This window comes from Physeter macrocephalus, chromosome 4 (genome assembly GCF_002837175.3).
Source record: "Physeter macrocephalus isolate SW-GA chromosome 4, ASM283717v5, whole genome shotgun sequence".
Classification (NCBI taxonomy): Eukaryota; Metazoa; Chordata; class Mammalia; order Artiodactyla; family Physeteridae; genus Physeter; species Physeter macrocephalus.
In genome coordinates, this window is record NC_041217.1 from 83894762 (window position 1) to 83915479 (window position 20718).

General features: G+C 37.3%; 1 protein-coding gene across 6 annotated transcripts in view; it reads right to left on the minus strand.

Moving 5' to 3' along the window:
• Positions 1 to 20718, minus strand: part of MAGI3 (membrane associated guanylate kinase, WW and PDZ domain containing 3) — a 264648-nt gene that overhangs the window by 50634 nt on the left and 193296 nt on the right. For all 6 annotated transcript variants that reach the window (XM_024119937.3, XM_028488986.2, XM_024119936.3 and 3 more), the window contains 3 exons: positions 19623 to 19702; positions 7606 to 7663; positions 3036 to 3130 (listed from right to left, as the gene is read on the minus strand). In XM_024119937.3, coding sequence (XP_023975705.1) covers positions 3036 to 3130; positions 7606 to 7663; positions 19623 to 19702 — 233 coding nt within the window. The remainder of the gene's footprint in view (positions 1 to 3035; positions 3131 to 7605; positions 7664 to 19622; positions 19703 to 20718) is intronic.

Sequence of the window (20718 nt, forward strand, 5' to 3'; positions counted from 1 at the left end):
ATATCTTTGATGAAATGTACCTTTCTCATTTTTATGTCAAATATTGAAATATTTCTGGTCAGCTATCCCATGCTCTAGTCCCCGTGAATATCAGAATAAGACTGGCATCTGAGGGCTACAACAGAAAATCAGCATATAATATATGAGCTCCAAGATGTGCAAACATTAAAGTGGGAGGGAAAGTTTTGGTTAACACCTAATTTGGGAAAGTAGTAATAAAACAGCCAAAGCCAATTAGAAATTGGTCAGAAGTAGGTCTTATCAGAATTTAGATATAGAAAAGTGAGAATAAGAAAGGCACAAAGAAACTATCATTGAATCTAACAATCCTGATTTTTTTTTTTTTAACAATCCTGATTTTAAATCCAAGCTTTGTGATTTAGTTGAGTAATCTTGGAATATAATTTAACCTTTTTAAGTCTCGGTTGCCTCATCTATAAAAGGGGGGGTAATAGTACCTAATTCATGGGGTTGTTACAGGGATTAAACTAGGTAATGCATAGAAAGCATAAGAAACAGTGCTTGACAAACAGTAAGTGCTCAATAAATGTAGATAAACACAAACCCATACAGGCTGCCTAAGGAAGGAGGCTCACAAACTTGAGTACTTCTGTCCCTGTGGCAAGTATATCCCTGGGATGGAAGCATCAGACAATTGTAACTTGATGCCATCAAGGCATCTGGATGGGGAAAATAATATTAACAACCTTGCAGCAATATTTTGAGACTTAATTGAGATGATGCAATATAAAGCATCCAATTTAGCACGAGACTCTATCTCAATAAATGGTAACCATTATTCTTCAAGGACTAGCATAACTTCCATCACTTCTAGGAAGCCTTTCCTTTCCTCTCGCAGTGAGATTTAATTTCTCTCTCCTTTGTTCCAACACTACTATTTATATCTGTAATATCATACTATACTAAAATTATGTGTCTGTTTCCCTGGCTAACTTGTGGACTCCTGAAACACAGATGCTGAGTCATTACTCTCTCATAGGAGAGTGCCTGGTTATCTAAAGTAATAAAACACATGGGTCCTGCCCTCGAGGAGCTTAGAGCTTAGTAAAGGAGAGAAGATCTTTGCTATGGGCCATGGAAGACATGGGCATTCAGGAACTACATGTTATAATACAAAGAACTCTGAATTTAAAGTCAGTAAAACTAGGTTCAAATCCAGACTTGACTCCAAATCACTCACTGTGATTCTAAGAAAGAGGCTTAATCTTTCCTGAAGTCTGTTTATGTGTAAAATGGGGACTCATGTTCCTCTGCAGTTAATGTCCTCTGGCTACCCCTTTCACACTCAAAGCTAGCAAAATAGTTGGCTAAACCCACTGTCTTCACTTCTACACCTCCCATTTCCTCTTTATTCTACTGCAGTTTTATTTCACTCTCCCCTTGCTCTTGCTAGAGTGACAAATGACCTCCACATTTTTAAGTCCAATGTAAAACACTTTTCAATTTTCATCTTTCTCGACTTTTCAGCACCATGTGACACAAATACTCAGCTTCTCTTTGAAACTCGTTTCTTCTCATGGCTGCCTATCCTTACAACCTCATCTCTTGTTACTACCCTAAAATACCCTACGCACTGGCCATTTGTATCTGTTCTCTGACCCCTGGACCATCATTTCATGCTTCTATGATTTTATGTATTCTGTTCCTTCTAGCTGGTGTGTCTTGTTGCTCCTCTAAAATTTTGATCTGCCTGACTTAACTTTTCCTGGCACTTCAAGACCCAGTTCACATATGTCCTCTGTCTGAAGGTTCCCCTGCCCCCTTGATTTCCTCCACCAAAGCAAAGTTGTGCACTCCCTCCTTTATGCCACCACTGTACCTTGTACATCTCTATTAAGAGCAATGAAAGCTATTGTTTATTGGTCACCATGTGCCAGACATGTATTTGTAAGCACTGTACATGTATTGTAAGCACTTTACATGTATTAATTTGCATACTCAGAACCACCTTAAGAGGTAGGTACTACTATTCTTCCTGTTTTGTAGATGAGAAAACAAAGAATTTAAAAACTCAACCAACGTTACACAGCTGGGATTCAAACCTGCTCCGCCCCCTGCTCATTCAAGTACTGATACAGGATGACACCTATCACCATATAGTGTAACTATTAGTTGCCTATTTTATATTTTAGACTGTGAACTCTTGAGGGCAAGACCTATCTGATTCTTAATCATTTTTTAATACCATGTACCTAGCAAAGCACTGGGCATATAGTAGGTGCTCCAAAATATTTGTTAAACTAAAAATATTTGTTAAATCAAATGCAAATCTTAAGGGAAGAGACTATGTTTTAGAAGAGTAGTTATAAGAAAAAACTGTTTCTCTCACTGGCAACAGAAGTGAAGAATCTAATAGATTATTATGATATGACCATATAGACCTTATTAATTACACAGAGAGAAGGGGGAAGAGATGAGGAGGGATAAGTTGGACGTAAGAAATTTCTGGGCATCTTTTTCAAAATACACATGGCTAGGCTCATCAAAATCTCAGGACCTAAGTATTTTTAAAATGTTCCCCAAATGATCCTGATATTACTAATACCCTACCATCCCACTGGAGAATCAATGATGTAGGCAATAATACAGTGGATTTACTTAGTATTTGTTCATATCAGTTAATGAAGAATCCTGAATGGTTACTGATGTTAGATCTAAGCAATTAACTTGAGAGAAGCTCATAATGAATTAGAGATCTATTACTGGCTTGGCCTTAAACACTAGGAAACAATCCAATCTTCAAATTAAAACCTTGCACCCATAACAAAGCTATTCAGTCCCTTCTGCCAACAATTTCATACTTTCTATATAAGCAGCATGAGAAAAGTCTCAGTATTCTCAAACTGTCCAGATGTTTTATTAAGATTATTCATACCTTTACAGTGACAGAAATTAGACATTCTCTGTTGAATTTCAAAGCCCCGACAGTAAAAAGTTCAAACTCACTTTTATTATTTCAGCATATAAGTTTCACAAGTTATTCTTAGAAGAGAAGATAGAGGTAAAAGTTCTACCTGGTTTTGAAGACCCAGTATCAGCCTGTCCTAACTGCTTTTTCCTTTTGGCTTCCTCCACTGGATTTTCAAACTGGGTTTTCTGGTTAAGGTGACTGTAAAATGTAGAAAAATATGCATTTCAGTTTAATATGAAAGGATTACATTTTTTTTTTTTTTTTTTTTTTTTTGTGTGTGGTATGCGGGCCTCCCTCTGCTGTGGCCTCTCCCGTTGCGGAGCACAGGCTCCGGACGCGCAGGCTCAGCGGCCATGGTCCACGGGCCCAGCCGCTCCGCGGCATGTGGGATCCTCCCAGACCGGGGCGCGAACCCGGTTCCCCTCCATCGGCAGGCGGACGCGCAACCACTGCGCCACCAGGGAAGCCACATATTTTTAAATAGACTATCATAGGTTAAGGGATAAATATGTACCCTTTACGCTATGGAACCCAGATATGCTGAGAGGTCACAGAGGAAGAGCCTTCTGGCAACTAAAGAAGGGCCCGCAGAAGATGCCTAGAAGTCAAAGCTGCTTAAGTATTCACTATAGCTTTTTTTTTTTTTTTTTTTTTTTTTTTTTTGGTACGTGGGCCTCTCACTGTTGTGGCCTCTCCCGTTGCGGAGCACAGGCTCCGGACGCACAGGCTCAGCGGCCATGGCTCACGGGCCCAGCCACTCCGCGGCATGTGGGATCTTCCCGGACTGGGGCACGAAACCGTGTCCCCTGCATCGGCAGGCGGATTCTCAACCACTGCGCCACCAGGGAAGCCTCCACTATAGCTTCTTTATAAACGTTTCTAATATAGCTAGTAACAGTTTTCAAAACTACAGTAGAAGCCCTCATATATGTTACACTCAGAACTGTTGGTAATTAATCAGTTAATTCTTTTTGAAGGCAGTTAATGGTAGGAGGGTTTAAGGTTCTCTAAAGGGAAGCAGCTGTAAAGACACATTTGAAGAAATCTGAGTGTAGAAGGCTTCTAGAATTTTACTATTATTTTTCCAACTGACTCACCCACATCAATTTAGCAGCAACTAAGCAAGTGACTTACTTTTATCAAACTGTATCACAGAAGAACTCTCACAGTTAAATTTCTTCAAAATTATATATTAATTAGTTACATAATTATAACATAAGTTTAACTGTTTTTTATGATTAGGAGCAATCACAACTGACACCTGAAAGCATACAAGTCTGTGGGGGAAAGCAGAAAAGCATGGGGAGACTAGAGATAGGCCATTAGCCAATAGTATTCAATATACTAAGGGTAAGAGCATACTCTTACCCCCTCTTTACAGAGGGAACTGAGCATAGGTTATTCTGGCAAGTTAGTTAAGTGTAACTTGGTTAACAATGCAACTATTGTACAAAAGATATTTAAGACCGCAAAATGGTCTAATACAGAAGCAAGGGGGAATTATAGTCTAGTACTTCTATAGTACAAATATATTTTAGCCAAATGAAATGCATTTTCTAGTAGAATCCATTTTAACGAGAAGTGACATTAGTAAATACCACAATTAAACAATAAATCATGAGAATTTCAGATTATGATTGTCTTTAGATAGGCTATTACAAAATCTATATGTAAATAGTCATATGACTTGGATATTTTCTTTACCATTTGTGAACATTAATGGTGATGAAGGAGGGGGCAGCAGGAACAAAAAAACAACCCTACAGCAAGGTATGCTAGCTTCTGAGTATGCTTCTCTATGCCTTTTAGACTTCTAGTGCATTATTAACCCTGCAACAGATGTAGGTATTTAGTTTCAGAGCTCTAAATATGGCAAGTTCTACTTGACATCCTTTGGGTTCTGATTTCACAAAAACTCAGGTATGCTTCTGCTTCTTACTATGAGGGGGGACCTTATCAACTGAGTTACTGTTTACCCCTCTGTGAAAATGAAGACTTTGGTGTTAAGTTAGGTACCATTTTAAAAGTTATTTATTAGGTACTGATAATTTAGTCTTGAAAAAATAAAACTAGAAACTGACACTTAGAAAAGAATAAACCTGTTTGGAAAGAATCCTGGCTCACTTTAACGTCATCAGCTAGAATTCACTTTGCCACCCAAGTATTAGAACGTAAAAAGTAGTAGTATACTCTGTTATGTGTGGGAGAAGAGAGTAGAAGTATGCAAATGAGTAATCCCTCTCCTGAAAATTCTTTGACAAATAATGTAAGATTTTAGTGAAGGGAGTAATTGCATCTATCACCTTAGACTATCTAGATTAAAATGTCACCCAAAAAACAAAACAGTAAAAACACTCTCCTTTTCATTTAGTTACTTATACCCATAATATTATTAAGATAACAAATTTTGTCTTCTATAAAACCAGCTACGGGAAGTAAGAGAGGAGAATATGACAGATTATCAGAAAAATTAAACAAGGGTAGCAAACAAGCTTAATTAAATATATAATAAATAATTTGAAAAATTTCACCTGTATTAATATTTTGTATATAAGAATTTTAAGAATTCACCTCAACAAACAAAATCATTATCCTTCACGAAGGGTTAAGATATTAAAAGCAGACATATTTTGACTTTGTCACCTGACTGCATCAAGACAGTTAAAGCAATACATTAAGACAACATTTCTAAATATATAAGCATTCTTATGGAAGGCCTGCCATTAAATTTTGGGAACAATTTTATTTTCAAAAATAAATTAATCTATTTCAGAATCTCATCTTCTAAAATAAATACTTACCAAAAAAGAAACCCAGCCATTGCAGTTGGTGTTACTACTATAAGGCTCCTGCCAAGAGCAATCATTGTGCCATCTGGTTTGACAAACTAAGAGAGCCAAAGAGTAGCCATTCAAGTTAACAGCTTTTTATCTCCATCAGTAAACTCACTGCAGATTACCACAGTGGAGATTCAAAGCCTAACTAATCTGGGAATCAAGCCACACTCCAGAGCTCAGCTTACTCCATACTAATGTGCATCTTGAGTACAGCCTGCTCTTTCTTAATCTAATAAATTACCCTCTTGTAAAATGAGCTCGTCTGGGAGCAATCATACAAAATCACATTGCTGCCACTGCTGTTGCTTCTAATCAGGCTATTTCACATACCTCCATGACAGCTGAGAGCAGGTCACTTCAGGATTTGCCCTAAAGTTGCTTCAATATTAGTATATCCTTGCTTAACGAGAACCCGATCATTTAGCCCAAGATTTTACAAGAGGCAAAAGTCTTTCACCTCTTGACCGTGTACTCAAATTCACTTGGAATGGATACTAAGAGAATGAGAATTATTATCTCAGAAATGTTCAGTAATGTTAATGGCAAATAATAACTGATTGAAGCCCAATTTAAGTAGACTAACTCTTAGGGGGAAAAAAATCTCACAATTCCTTTTCAGCTAGCCTTCAAATATTTCTTTGACTAGAAAAATGGTTGGTTTTTTTCTTCGAATTAAATATGCTTTAGAAAAAAAATAACAAAAGAACTGCTGTGAACTTTTCACATCACAGTATTAGAAAGATATGAAATAACACAATGGAAATAAAATTAATATAACCTTTCAATGGAACCAAAATATTGACACTGTTAAGTTACATATCCAAGGGTCAAAATGACTCATTTTCTTAGGGTACAAGTTAGATTTTAAGAAATCATTCCAAAAATCCCTCTAACCACAGTGACTCAAGTAACAACCGACACACTAGGATAAAGACTAGCGTTATAACAGGACTCAGTTACTTGCATTAGGGAAGTGGCACTGGTTTGTGCTAACAAGTGATGAAAAATTAATTAGCAATCATAAAACTAGAAGATTCTCATGTTTGCTATTTTTCCAGGTAATAGTATTTTGCCTTTACTACCTTGGCAGTTGGTGCAGACTCCTAGTTCCCAGGTAAATAGTAACCTCTCTGATGCAATTATTTGCCTGGTACTAGATGCCTGAGGTCAAAATTCTATATATACCATCTGGAGAGAAAGCAATCCCAATGATCATAATAATGTAGCAATTAGATAAGTGAAGAAAAGGGAAAGAAAAATTAGATGTTGATGTTATCCTAATTTCTCTGGCTAACATAGGCAGGTGTTTGATCCTCTACTCCAACACAGATTTATGTTAAATTTAACCATAACAGCTGTGTGAGAAGCAACTTTCACCCCCAAAAAGAATACTAAGTTTTCCTTAATTAACTCCTTGAAAGAGAGAACAGTTTTAATTATATACTTCAAAGGTTTGGATCATTATGATACAATGCCCTTAAAGTCCTTTCACTGCTTTCAGAACCATGCAAGTATAGTGTTGAAAGTGATAATAGTTCACCTTATTTCAGTCTTCTATCTACTACTTCTCTCTTTAGAGGCCACAGTAGTACTGATAACATCTCTAGCCATTACTCATCTGGGCAACTTCCCCCTGTCTCTCTATACTTACTTCAAAGCCAACTGCTAGGGAGCCCAGTCAGTGAAGTAAATGCCCACTGTCCCTACCTTCTCATTCCCCTAGTGGCAAAACCTGAAAGCTGGACTGCAGAAGCATAAAGTATTTCATTCACTCCCTAAAGTTGCGTAATGAAAGGAAAACATTTGGGAGAACATTAACTGAGGTAACAAACTTACTCAACATAGTAGGTCCCATACTGAGGGTCTTCAATTTTCTCCCAGCCATAAGGAAGTTCTGCAAATAAAAAAACCAGAATTGAGTGAAATGCCAGTTTCAAAACCAACAAGAAAAGAATTTACAGAATGAATTTGTGCCTTTTATTTCATTACACTAATATTTGGGAGACAGATGGAAAGCTGAGGGCTCACTTTCAAAGAACAAACACAGTTTGAGTGGTTTATTCAATAGCTAGTGAGTATCTCGGCAAGTAATCAGAAGCACAGAAGAAAAGATGACATTAAACTCAAACGTGTTTATTCGAATCACAAGCCATAAAATGCTAATTATTTAAGAAATCACCTGGTATATTTCTTTCATTTAAAAAGCCTGATAACAATGACGTGAGACACACCCTGTAGTTCAATACAAGCAGCAGCTGCGTGTTAAGTTTTTCACTATTAGACAAAGGATTTGTCAATTATTTCTGTTATCACATTCTGACCCACTTCTCCCCCCAGGAAAGTCCAGCCTTGGATTTTTGCCATTTCAAGAGGGCAATCTAGATTTGCTTAAAATCTAAGAAAATACCTACTGTCCCTTGCAAGAGCTTGATCTAAGTATCTGAAGGAAAATTTATTTAACTACACAGTGCCTTGTGTAGAATCTATATTTATGTATGGTTACAAAGAAATACCTTACATAGGATTATTATGCATTATTGCAAGTAAACTGACCAATAAAATATAACCAGAAAAACTGAAAGTAGTTGAATTTCTGATAGTTAAAAAAAAAATCTGGTCTTTGCAACGTAAACTGGCCCTGTCAAGAAAGAATCCCCTTTCACTCCCACTGTTTTCCAAGGTAAGGCTGCTGAAGAATCATTTTATTAGTCAGACATGGATTAAGTTGGCAGGAGTGTTCCTACCAGGTGGTTTTTATTGCTATCAATTATGCATAGGAGCCCAGCAAGAAGGAATTTTAAAAAAACCTATAGTTGTACACTATGATGACCACCCTGACCACCCTTTTATTTTCAATTTCTTTTACTCTTTTTCTGCTATGCTGAAAAACATGTACACATGTGCACACACATACAAATGACATATGCTAGACAGCAAACAGGCTTAGAAAATAATAAAGTACTTATTCATTTTATATCATTAAGCTGTAGTATATCGACTTTGTAAGTAAAAATTCCATTATAATGAACCTGATAAACAATACAAACTGTTATGCTCTAATAAACAGTATTATTCCACATTCAGAACAAAAGGAGAGAATAAATGACTAGCCTCTTGATGAAAGGCTCTGAATCACCTCCACCCCTTTTCTCCAGCGTATTTGTTCTGCCTATGTACATATATTAATTGGTGGTTTTGAAGCTTGGTGAGTTTTTGTGGTTTTCCTTTGAAGGACCTGGTTGAAATGTCTGAGGTGGAAAAGATGAGAATAGTTGAAAAGTAACTACTATATGAAACAGATCAAAACAACTGAAAAGAACTGGGATATACTTCAGTTCACTTTGAGCCTCCACAGCTAGGAAGCAAACAATCATCAATTAAGTAGGTACAATATTTTATGACCCATGTGAAGAAAAGAAGGACAAAGGGCATCACTCATCATCCAGTTCTTCAAGGGGTTAAGACGCAACCCACTGCAGTCACCCAGGACAGTGCATCCTGAAAGGAATTCAGGATGAAAATAAAACAAAACAGGATGAGGGACGCTGTGCTTTGGACAAACGGGCCCCTGGATAATTAGATGCATATCGCAGGAAGAATTTCAATGATCCCAGATCCTTGCATCTTCCCATATATAGAAAATACTAAGACCCTTAGCTTGAGATGTCTGTTCTTTGTGATTAGCAGTCATCTTTTGCTAAGATGTATGCTTGACTGCATGAATTTCCTAGCTAAAAACTCATGTATATCCTGGCTCCTCTCCTACCTCTTGGAGCAGTTCTCAGAGCTCCTGAGTCGCAGTCTCCTGGGCTATCGGCCTCAGTAAGACCCTGAACAAAACTTAAACTCATAACTCTCATGTATGTTTTCCTTTAAGTCGACACTAAGCAACTGTTACATGCGTAAAACATGGATTATATCTGTTGGATTATATCTGTAAAAAAATGCTCTATAATACTATTACCAAAGCATTATCATTGAGGATCTTTCATGAGAGAGCTATTTTTCTTTAATAGAAAATTTCTTGAAATAACATGGGAACTCAGTTGTGCTGTGTAAGGATGACTTCTGCAACTGCACCACAACTGGATTTATGCTTTTTTAAAAATATTTATTTATTTATTTTTATTTATTTATTTTTGGCTGCATTGGGTCTGTTGCTGCGCGCGGGCTTTCTCTAGTTGCGGTGAGCGGGGGCTACTCTTCGCTGCGGTGCGCGGGCTTCTCATTGTGGCGGCTTCTCTTGTTGCAGAGCATGGGCTCGAGGTGCACGGGCTTCAGTAGTTGTGGCTCATGGGCTCTAGAGCACAGGCTCAGTAGTTGTGGCACACGGGCTTAGTTGCTCTGTCGCATGTGGGATCTTCCCGGACCAGGGCTCGAACCCGTGTCCCCTGCATTGACAGGTGGATTCGTAACCACTGCACCACCAGGGAAGCCCTGGATTTATGCTTTGTCTTTGAGAATTTTGGAGAACTGAGGAAACTACAGAGATAGTTGAAACTTTCCATTTCCTATCTGAAAAATTCACTAAAAAGGATGTACTAATGCCTAATAAAAATAAAACATCAAAATAAATATATTTCATTGTTGATGTGGAAGTTGAGTCAGCATTTTAGCTAGTACTTAAAGAAATTAGCAACTAACAGATAAAGTATAGCCCTTTCTTTAGGAGAGTAAACAAATTGGTAATTTATCTTCCAGATTACTTTTAGCAATCACTTTAAACCCTCATATGTGATAACATTAGCTAGGTTTTTGCAGGGCAGATTCATGCAGATAAAGAAGTGGTTATTACTTGCCCACTTAAATAAAGGTAATAAAAGCAAGACTAAAATACCTAGCAATTTTATACACTATCCAGTGGGTCAATTCATTTACTGAATTTCTTCCCCTTTTCCTTCCCTTTTTCCCCTCCCTTCCTTCTCTTCCTCCTCTCTCTTTCTTCTTTATGCAAAAATAAAAATTAGAAACAGTATAGTTCTTGACATCAAAGAGTTCATAGTCTAAAACTGAAGACAGAAGAGAGAAATGATATAATGAAGGTAAACGCAAGCTTTTGGGGAGAGCAGAGGAATGACACCAATTGCTTGGTAAAGCAGCTATCAGAAAAGCCTTCTAAAAGGGGGTGGTGTTTGAGCAGTCTTAAAGGATGAGTTGGGACTGAGGAGAAGGAGGCCATTCCATAGATCAAAGAGCACTGAGCTATTAAGAATGGCTGGCATTTTCAGTAATTACAAATAATTTGATAGGGCTAGAGTGAAGGATGTATGCAAGGGGGCTTGTCTTATAAGCAAGCACCAAGACACATTTCTGGAGTGCTGGGTTAAGAAGTTTGGTCTTTATTTTGATGATGATGAAACTGACTAAGCTGGACTGAGACATGATTACATTTATATTTGGGAAAGATTATGGGCAGCAGTAATAAAGGATGAAATAGATGGAGTGGAGTGAGAATAAAAGCAGACAAACAAGAAAGTCATTAATAGCTTAGGTAAGAAATTATGAAGGTTGGAGCTAAGACACTGGTAGTGGGAATACAGAGAAAGAATGGATAACAGAGACAAGGAAGTCAAAGCAACAGAACTCAATGACTAACAGGAAGACTGAGGGAGGAAGAGAGGGGAGGAGGCCAAGATGATCCCAAGGTTAATGGCTCTTCAGGCATGAAGATGATATATTATCAAATATTTACTGGATACCGATGATGAAAATAGCTGTGGGAAGAGGAGGCATTTAGGAGACAGATAATATGGGAAAAGTGCCTAGCACCATTGGGCACTTAAGAGATGGCAGGTTTTTTGAAGTCAGAATTGACAGAACTTGGTACTTAACTGCAATGAAGAAGATAAAGTGAGGATAAAGTTGAGGATGATAGCCAGTTTTAGGTTCACGGAACTGGGAGGATGTAATGTCATTTGGTGATGGCAGGAAGCTCAGGTATAGAGAATATTTAACTCAGTTTGGGAGGTGTTACATTTGAGGGGCTATGCAACATCCTTATAGAGATATCCAACAATCTCTTGGAAATATGAACCTGGTCCTCAAATGAGAAATGTAGGAAGATAAGGATTTGGGAGACATTGTAGTTAAAGCCATGGCAGCGGACAAGATTACCTAGATAAATTGTGAATAGAAAAAGATGGAGAATAGAAGCTTAGGAGCATTAACAATTTAAGGAGCAGAGACAGTAAGAATAGTCAGGGGGAATGATGTCAAAGAAGACAAGAGCAGAGCATGGTCAACGCTAACAAATGCATTATAAAGCTGTAAGGACTCAAGATAAGGGCTAAAAAGAGTCCACTAAGTTTGGCAATCAGGCCAGAGGTTATTGGTAACCTTAAGAAAACCAGTTTAACTAGAAAGGTAAGGGGCAAAATTCAGCATATTGTAGTATTAAAGAGTAAAATAAAAGGTGGAGCCCTTAAGAAGAGAGCTTTTTTTTTTTTCTTTTTCTTTTTTTTGGAAACTTGGTTGTGAAAACATAGTGTGAGAACTGTGGAGAAGTAGGGTCAAGAGAAAACGTGTTTATTTACTTTTGAGATAGGAAAGATCTAACCGTATTTTTCTGTGTTAGAAACTAAAGCATTCCCCTCAAAAGCTGACTCAAAAGCCAAAACTATTTCTGGCATATCAAGCAGTTGATTGTTTCTAAAGCCCATGAATTTATCTTTCCTCTTCTCCAAATAGGATTTTTCTTATTTAAATATATGAATTACAATTGTTTTCTCATTGTGGAGCTCTAGTCAGTTGATAATTTTCTTTTACCAGTCTCTAAATTCTAAAAACGATATCAACGTTCAATACATTTTAGTAAAAATGTCTTTAGTAAAAAATTTAATCTTTCTTTCATCTTAAGAGAAAAGGAGTGGGTTGAGAGTAAAATGGATTCCTGATGTTGAATTTTTAAGATAAAACAATTTAACTAAATTTAACTAAAACAATTATTTTAAGTGGAAGATAAATATGTACATCAATTAAACCATCAGATATGGTATAAAAACACAGGTTCTGAATATCACAAGACTGGGGAGAAAAGGGCAAGTTTTAGAAACTGTGAGGTTTTTCTAGAAGATCTTAAATGTTCAGCAGAATGCAAACAATATCTTAAACTATAAAAACTGACATTTAAAATATTGTTATTACTATCCCCTTTTGAACATCTACTCTGTGCAAAGTATTGTGGAAATTACCAATGTAAGTCAGATACAGTCTAGTCTGGAAATAGCCTATTGTGGGGCTATTTCTCGCCTATTGAGGGAAGAGACAAAAATATACAGCAAAAGTGATAAAGGTTGGCCGAGCATAAAACAAATAGGTTGAAGGTTCCAAATTTTGAGGTCCCCATAGTGAAGTACAGGTGATGTTAGAAAGGCACACCCAGTAATGGGGGTGGGAGAGTAACTCTTAGATTAAAATGTTTTGGACATCCTTAAATACTGAGTGCAATTTTGGTTGCTCTATCTTAAGAAAGATATAATTAAGATGACCATATAATGTATTCTACACTTTTGAAAGTAAAAGGGGTAACTGTTATTAATTATGCTGGGACAGCAGGAATAAGCCGGATTAGGCCTTGGCCAACCAAGACATATGGTCACCCATAATGTAAAGAGCATTAGTGGAACACACTCATCCAGAGAAACATTTCCAGTTTCTCTGAGCCTCTTTACTTTGTTCTCCAAGGAAGAAAGAATGTCTTATCTGACTGGTGGGTTTTACAGAATGAATTCTACATGCTTGGCTCAGGGCCTCTTGGGTTCTCTTGCTGTTCTGGATGCTAGCCTGCCTGCAGAGAGGGTGTAATCTGGTCTTTTCATCATGTCTGCCTTGTGGGAGAGGTCAAACAGCTGAACACAGAGACCAGAGATTGAGTTTGCTTAAGTCTGCCTCCTGTAGGGGTAAAATATTAGTAAGCCCAATAGAGGTGCAGAGCTAAAGCTATGTTCACTCAGCAGATGGTATTCTAACCTCATCTCTGTTTCCTGTGTCTTATTTCTCTATTGACTCCTCACTAGTGAATGAAGACAGAATTCTTTTTTGTTTTTAACTTTTTTTTTTTTTTTTGGCCATGAGGCATGTGGGATACTAGTTCCCCGACCAGGGATTGAACCCTCACCCTCTGCATTGGAAGCACGGAGTCCTAACCACTGCACCACCAGGAAAGTCCCAAGACAAAATTGTTATTTATTGCTTCCCTCAGAACCTTAAAGAGATTAAATATTATTTTCAAGAAGGATGACCAAAATAATCTGGAGCACAGAGTAGCTTCTTTCCTTCTTTTCCTTTCTTTCTTTTCCTCCTTCCTTCCTTACATCCAAACATTTAAGTCTCTACTGAAGGGATATATAGATAAGACAAAATCCTTGCTCCTATAGAGTGTAGGCACCTAGTAACAATGCAATGTAGTAGTAAGTGCTACAGTAGAAATATGCATGTGGTACTGTTGCGCACAGAGGAGAGAACACCTAATCCTGACCTGGAAGAGAATGACAGAGGAGGCTACAAAAAATTATACTTTACATCTGAGCTTAAAAGGATAAGTAGGTACGAGCCAGGTGGACACAGGGAAAAAGGCTGGTTCCTGGCAGAAGAAATGGGCCTGTGGCAAAGGCAAAGATAAAAATGTGTCATACTTATGGCATGATAATACTTTGGGAGAGAAATATAGAATACAGTTCAGTTACAAAAAATCTTCAGTACTTCCCCATGGAGTCTCGACTTTATTCTGCTGACAGTAGGGAGCCATTAACTATAATGGCCATTAACCTGAGCAAGGGAAAGGTATGAAGGCAGTTATATTTTAGAAAGATTAATTGACAATGTAGCTAAAGGTTTTTGATCATGTAGTCTTATCACCAAAAAATCTGACAATGTACTTCCAAGAGACTTATATATATATATTCATAAACATATACATACTACTCTACTAACATGTATTTACATAATAAAGCATACACAAAATAGAAGTTTAAAAAGGAGATGGGAGACTTCCCTGGCGGTCCAGTGATTAAGACTCCATGCTTCCAATGCAGTGGGCACGGGTTCCATTCCTGGTTGGGGAACTAAGATCCCACATGCCGCGGGGCACAACCAAAATAAATAAATAAAAAATAAAAAGGAGATGAAGACTAAATAAACAATTATCCCTAGTTTACCTCAATGTGGTTTAAAAAAGCTCACATGAGGTGTATGAGAAGTGTCAGCTCTGCCATTTTCTCACTGTTAGCTTGGGCTTTCATATTTGTATTATCTTCAATCAGCAGTGTCTTTGTAGAAATCTTTTTAAGCCACATTTTAATTTTGTGTGGATTAAAAACCATGTAACATAGTCTATAAATCCACTTAACTGTGCACAAGTAACTGCAAAACTTTACAGGGCTCTTGGCAAGAGCAAGGGTGCCACCCATGTTCTTCCCTCAAGACACTCTGGGGAGTGTACATGAGAATCTGACATATAGAATGAGGTAGAATGCCATTACCCATCTGTATATAAAATAGTAGAGAAGCTTAATTTATTTTTTCCCAATAGAAACATTATGAAAAGTTCTGACATTTTCTTCCTGTACCCGAACAGATAGTCGGAACACCACCATTTTACAGACCACTGGCATCAAAGATATACTGGAGGAGAACTGTAGGAAAAAAAGACCAAGAAAAATCCAAGCGTGTGGTAGTCAGAGGAAGGGAGAGGAAGATACAAAAAAAAAAAAGCATGAATAGATAGAGGCATAGGTAGCTATGTGAAAAAGCAAATAGAGCAAAATGTTCGTTATAATACACGTATTCACTGAAAAATTCTTTCAGTTTTTCTATGTTAGAAAATTTTCATAATAATATATTGGCAAAATATAGAAAAGAGAAAGAGCAGCAGGGATTGGAAACTATATAGGGAATAGAGCAAACAGAGAGGAAGAAGCAAAACTGACTCAAAGGATTTTGGCCCAGATGATTATGAGGGTGGTACCTATGACAGAAAGAGGAATGGGGTGACTATGGGGGAAAGATGCTAAATTCAGTTTTAAATATGTTTATCTGAAGTGCTAGTAGGGCAATCAAAAAGAAAGTCTCAAATGTAATGGGAAATACAGAAATAGCATTCAGAACAGAGGACAATACTAGAGGTATTAGATAAGGAACCCAGCTATAGTAAATTGATAGTTAAGGTTATGAAAATAAATATTCTACAAGAGAAATAGGAAAAGGCAGAGAATTGAACTGAAACAATTAGTCGAGAGGAAAAGGAATGGAGCCTAGCAAAAGAGACATGCCCGAGAAGACTAATACCACATTCACAATCTTTAAAAAGTCCAATTCTATAGTATTACATATTCTAGTTTACCTTCACAATGGGTGACTTCACCATAAGAAACTTACTATGAAGAGCCTTATAGACAAAGGAAGTATAAGAAATTATTTTGAAAATTATTTTGAGGTATAATTTACATTCAACAAAATACACAGATCTTAAGTGCTCATTCAATGATTAAAATATTGATTTAAGTGCTTGTTCAAGTATAAAAAATGAGTTTTGGCAATTGCATGGCCTATATAACCATCACCCCAAACAAGGTGGAGAATATATCCATCATTCCAGCGGATTATTTCAATTCACCATTCTCCCCTCCACCCTGATCATTTTCTGACTTCTATCAGCATAGATGAGTTTTCCTGGTTTTAGGCTTTAAATAATAGATAATTAAGTATCCATTCTTTTGTGTCTGGCTTCTTTCATTCAACATGTTTCTGAGGCTCATCCATGTTGTTGAGTGTTATCAACAGCTTTTTCTTTTTATTGATGAGTAGTATTTCATTGCATGAATATACCACAACAGGAGAATGTTTATCCATTCTCCTGTTGATGAATATTTGGGATGTTTCCAGGTTGGAGCTATTATGAATAAGGCTGTCATGATCATTCAGGTAGTCTTCTGGGGAACATGTGTTTTCATTTCTCTTGACATAACACCTCATAGGTAACTGCCAACATTTCTCCAGAGTGTTCACATAATTTTATATTCCCACCAACAAGTAAAAGATCCAGTTGCTCTACAATCTCAACGATCTTTGGTATTGTCAGTGTATGTGACTTTAGCCCTTTTAGGGGGTGTGAATGACATCTCACTGTAGAGACGATTAATGATAAGCACCTTTTTATGCTTTTTAAAAAATTGAGGTATAGTTGATGTACACACCTTTCCATGTTCTTAATTGGCTATTCTTTATCTTCTTTTGTGAAATGTCTGTTCAAGTTCTTTGGCCATTTTATTTTATTTTTATTTATTTATTTTTGGCTGCATGGGGTCTTCGTTGCTGTGCGTGGGCTTTCTCTAGTTGCGGTGAGCAGGGTCTACTCTTCGTTGTGGTGCGTGGGCTTCTCATGGCAGTGGCTTCTCTTGTTGCAGAGCACAGGCTCTAGGCACGCGGGCTAAAGTAGTTGTGGCACGCGGGCTCAGTAGTTGTGGCTCACGGGCTCTAGAGCACAGGCTCAGTAGTTGTGGTACCCGGGCTTAGTTGCTCTGCGGTGTGTGGGATCTTCCCGGACCAGGGCTCAAACCCGTGTCCCCTGCATTGGCAGGTGGATTCTTAACCACCGCGCCACGAAGGAAGTCCTCTTTGGCCGTTTTAAAAAGCAACTTTATTGAGGTATAATTTACATATCACATAAAATTGTTCTGCTTGAAAAAAATGTACAATTCGTTGATTTTTAATAATTTACTGAGTTGTGCAACCATCACCACAATCCAGTTTTGGGAAATTTCCATCACCCCAATAAGATCCCTTGTGCTGTTTACAATTAATCTCTATTCCCGTCCTTAGCACTGGGCAACCATTAATCTACTTTGGCTCTATAGATTTGCCTATTCTGGACATCTCATATGAATGAAATCATGCAATACTTGATCTTCTGTGTCAAGTTTCTTTCGCTTGGCATAACATTTTTTGAGATTCATTCGTACTGTAGTACGTATAGTATTTCATTTCTTTTTATTGCTGAACAATATTCCATTGTATGATTACACCACACTTTATTTATCCATTCATTGTTTGATGGACATGTGAGTTGCTTCCACTTTTTAGCTATTACGAATAGCACTACTACGAATATTTACATTCAAGTGTTTGTGTGGACATGTTTTCATTCCTCTTGGGTAGATATCTAGGAGTGGAAGTGCTAGGTGATATGGTAAATTTATATTTAACCTTTTAAGAAACTGCCAAACTGCTTTTCAAAGCAGTTGTACTATTTTACATTCTGCCCAGCAATATACAAGGGTTACTCTTTTTCTCCACCTTTGTTAACCTCAAAATCATGAAGATATTCTCCTAAATTTTCTTCCAAAAGCTTTAGGGTTCTAGCTTTGAGCCATCTCAAATTATTTTTTGTACATGGAGTAAGGATGTAGTTGAAGTTCATTTCTCTTTATGAATATCCAATTGTTCCAGCACCATTTGTTAGAGATTTTCCTCCCCTCACTGAACTGACTTGGCACCTTGTCTGCAAATTAAGTGATCACATATGTGTGCATCTATTTCTGGATTCTCTTATGCCGTTCCAATGATCCATGTTCTAGCCTATGGATAGAAGACACTCTTGATTACTGTAGCTTGATAGTACGTCTTCAAATCTGGTAGCCTAAGTCCTTTATCTTTGTCCTTTTTAAAGTCTGTTTGGCTAACTAGAGTCTTTGTACAGTATTTCCCTGTACATTTTAGAATCAGTTTGTCAGTTTCTTAAAAACCGACTTTTAGAATTTTGATTGGGATTGTATTGAATCTAGATATCAATTTAGGGAGAATGAACATCATTAACAATATGTGTTATCCTATCTACATAGTATATCAATGAGCACAGTATATCTCTTCAATTATTTTAGGTCTTGATTAATTTATTTCAGTGATGTTTTGTAGTTTTTAGTGTAGAGGACTTGCACATCTTTCAGTAGATTTGCTCCAAGGTATCTTTTTAAAAATATCATTACAAATAAATGTTAAATATTTCATTTTCCAATTGTTTATTCCTAGAAAAATTCTATCATGCTGAACAAAATATGTATCAATTCTGCTTAAATTTTTTTCATAGACTGGAATTCAATCTATAGGAGGACTATCTGACTTTCATTCTAATCCATTCATTTTTTTTTTTTGAACCAAGGTAAATAATTTCTGATGAGTCATACAAAATCAATGCAAATTTTATTCATCTACACTCTATATTCAAGAAGGCACAGCAAACATTTTGGTTGGGGTAAATTCTATACTTATTTGTAAGACTATACCATTAAATAGAACCTATAACATACAAGACAGACAAGCATTATTATCTAATGATTCTCAGAGAGATAATTTTTCTACCAAGCAGTAAAAATTATGTGTGGGTGAGAGGTATATTAAAGAGTTTCACTGAGTTTCTATTGCTGCTGTAAATGGCAAAGGATTATAAATACTGGCATATCTATCCTAGTGATACTAAATTAAATATATTTTTGAGATTAGCAGGCATGATGAGGCTACCCTGTGGTTGAGAATGCACCTAACTTATTAAACTATTTATTTAGAATTTTAAAAGTTTCTTTTAAAACAAAGTTAAAAAAATGGCAAATTCATTTTTATTAAGGTTTTTTAAAAAAAAGGATTTAATTGTATACTTCTCAAAAAAGAGAAATAAAGACTCTCACAAAATTAGACGCGATGACATAATGACCAGAATCAGCTGATTATGATATCCACCCACTCCTTATGTGCTTATGCACATTATGGTTTGTTTAGGATTTTGGAAAACTTATTATCTAAGCAAGAAGGGCAAGAAGGGATAAAGAGAATAAGTATGGTATAAAAGGTTTCTGAATCTCTACCTCCATCTTCACAGTCTTCAGGGGCTTTGGCTTTCTTACAAAGACGAGGATCCAACCAGGTGGTTGTCTTGGTATTGTGGCTGTTGAACAAAGATTTCAATTAGAAACAGTAAAATAAAGAGGGAGAAAAGTATTTCAAAAGCAAAGATGAAAAGTGAATAAAAGGTATATGATGTTTGAACATTTATCTCCTACAGGCTTCATTTGTATACCTCTGATTCAATAGTCCTGTTGTTCTCAGTCTATTACTTCAAAACTGCCACAGAGGAAAGGTAATGCTAGAGGCACTAATTTGAGAATGAAGACTCTAAAGAAGGGATAAAATGTTAAGTGCATAATAACAGATGCTTATCTAAGCAGTCAAAAATGTTTCAGAGGGTGGGCACATGGTCCCATACTGTGCATTATCTTAGCCAAAAAAGCTGCCCTGAAAACCCTGTTTACTTGCTGGCTGAATTCCTTCCTCTCTCCCTCCAAAAACACTATATTTCTTAGGTGCCTGTGATGTGCGGGCATTGTGCTGAGGACTAAGAATACAGAGATGAACAATCAGATAGAGTCTCTGCCCTCACTGGGACTCTTTAAAAATAAAAGAGTTAAATAAAATAAAAAGTTTTAGGGCTTCCCTGGTGGCGCAGTGGTTGAGAGTCCGCCTGCCAATGCAGGGGATACGGGCTCGTGCCCCGGTCCAGGAAGATCCCACATGCCGCAGAGCGGCTAGGCCCGTGAGCCATGGCCGCTGAGCCTGCGCGTCCGGAGCCTGTGCTCCGTAACGGGAGAGGCGGCAACAGTGAGAGGCCCGCGTACAGCAAAAAAAAAAAAAAAAAAAAAAAAAAAGTTTTAAAGTGGACTTCCCTGGTGGTCCAGTGGTTAAGACTCCGCGTTCCCAATGCAGTGGGCCCGGGTTTGATCCCTAGTCAGGGAACTAGATCCTGCATGCCGCAACTAAGAGCCCACGTGCCTCAATTAAGACCCGGAGCAGGTCAGACCCAGGTCACCATGCAGTAAATACTAATGCTAAAACAAAGCCATCACACTGCTGAGTAGACAGTGTTATAGTTTAAGTATCTGAAATATGAGGATCTTAAAGAAAGAA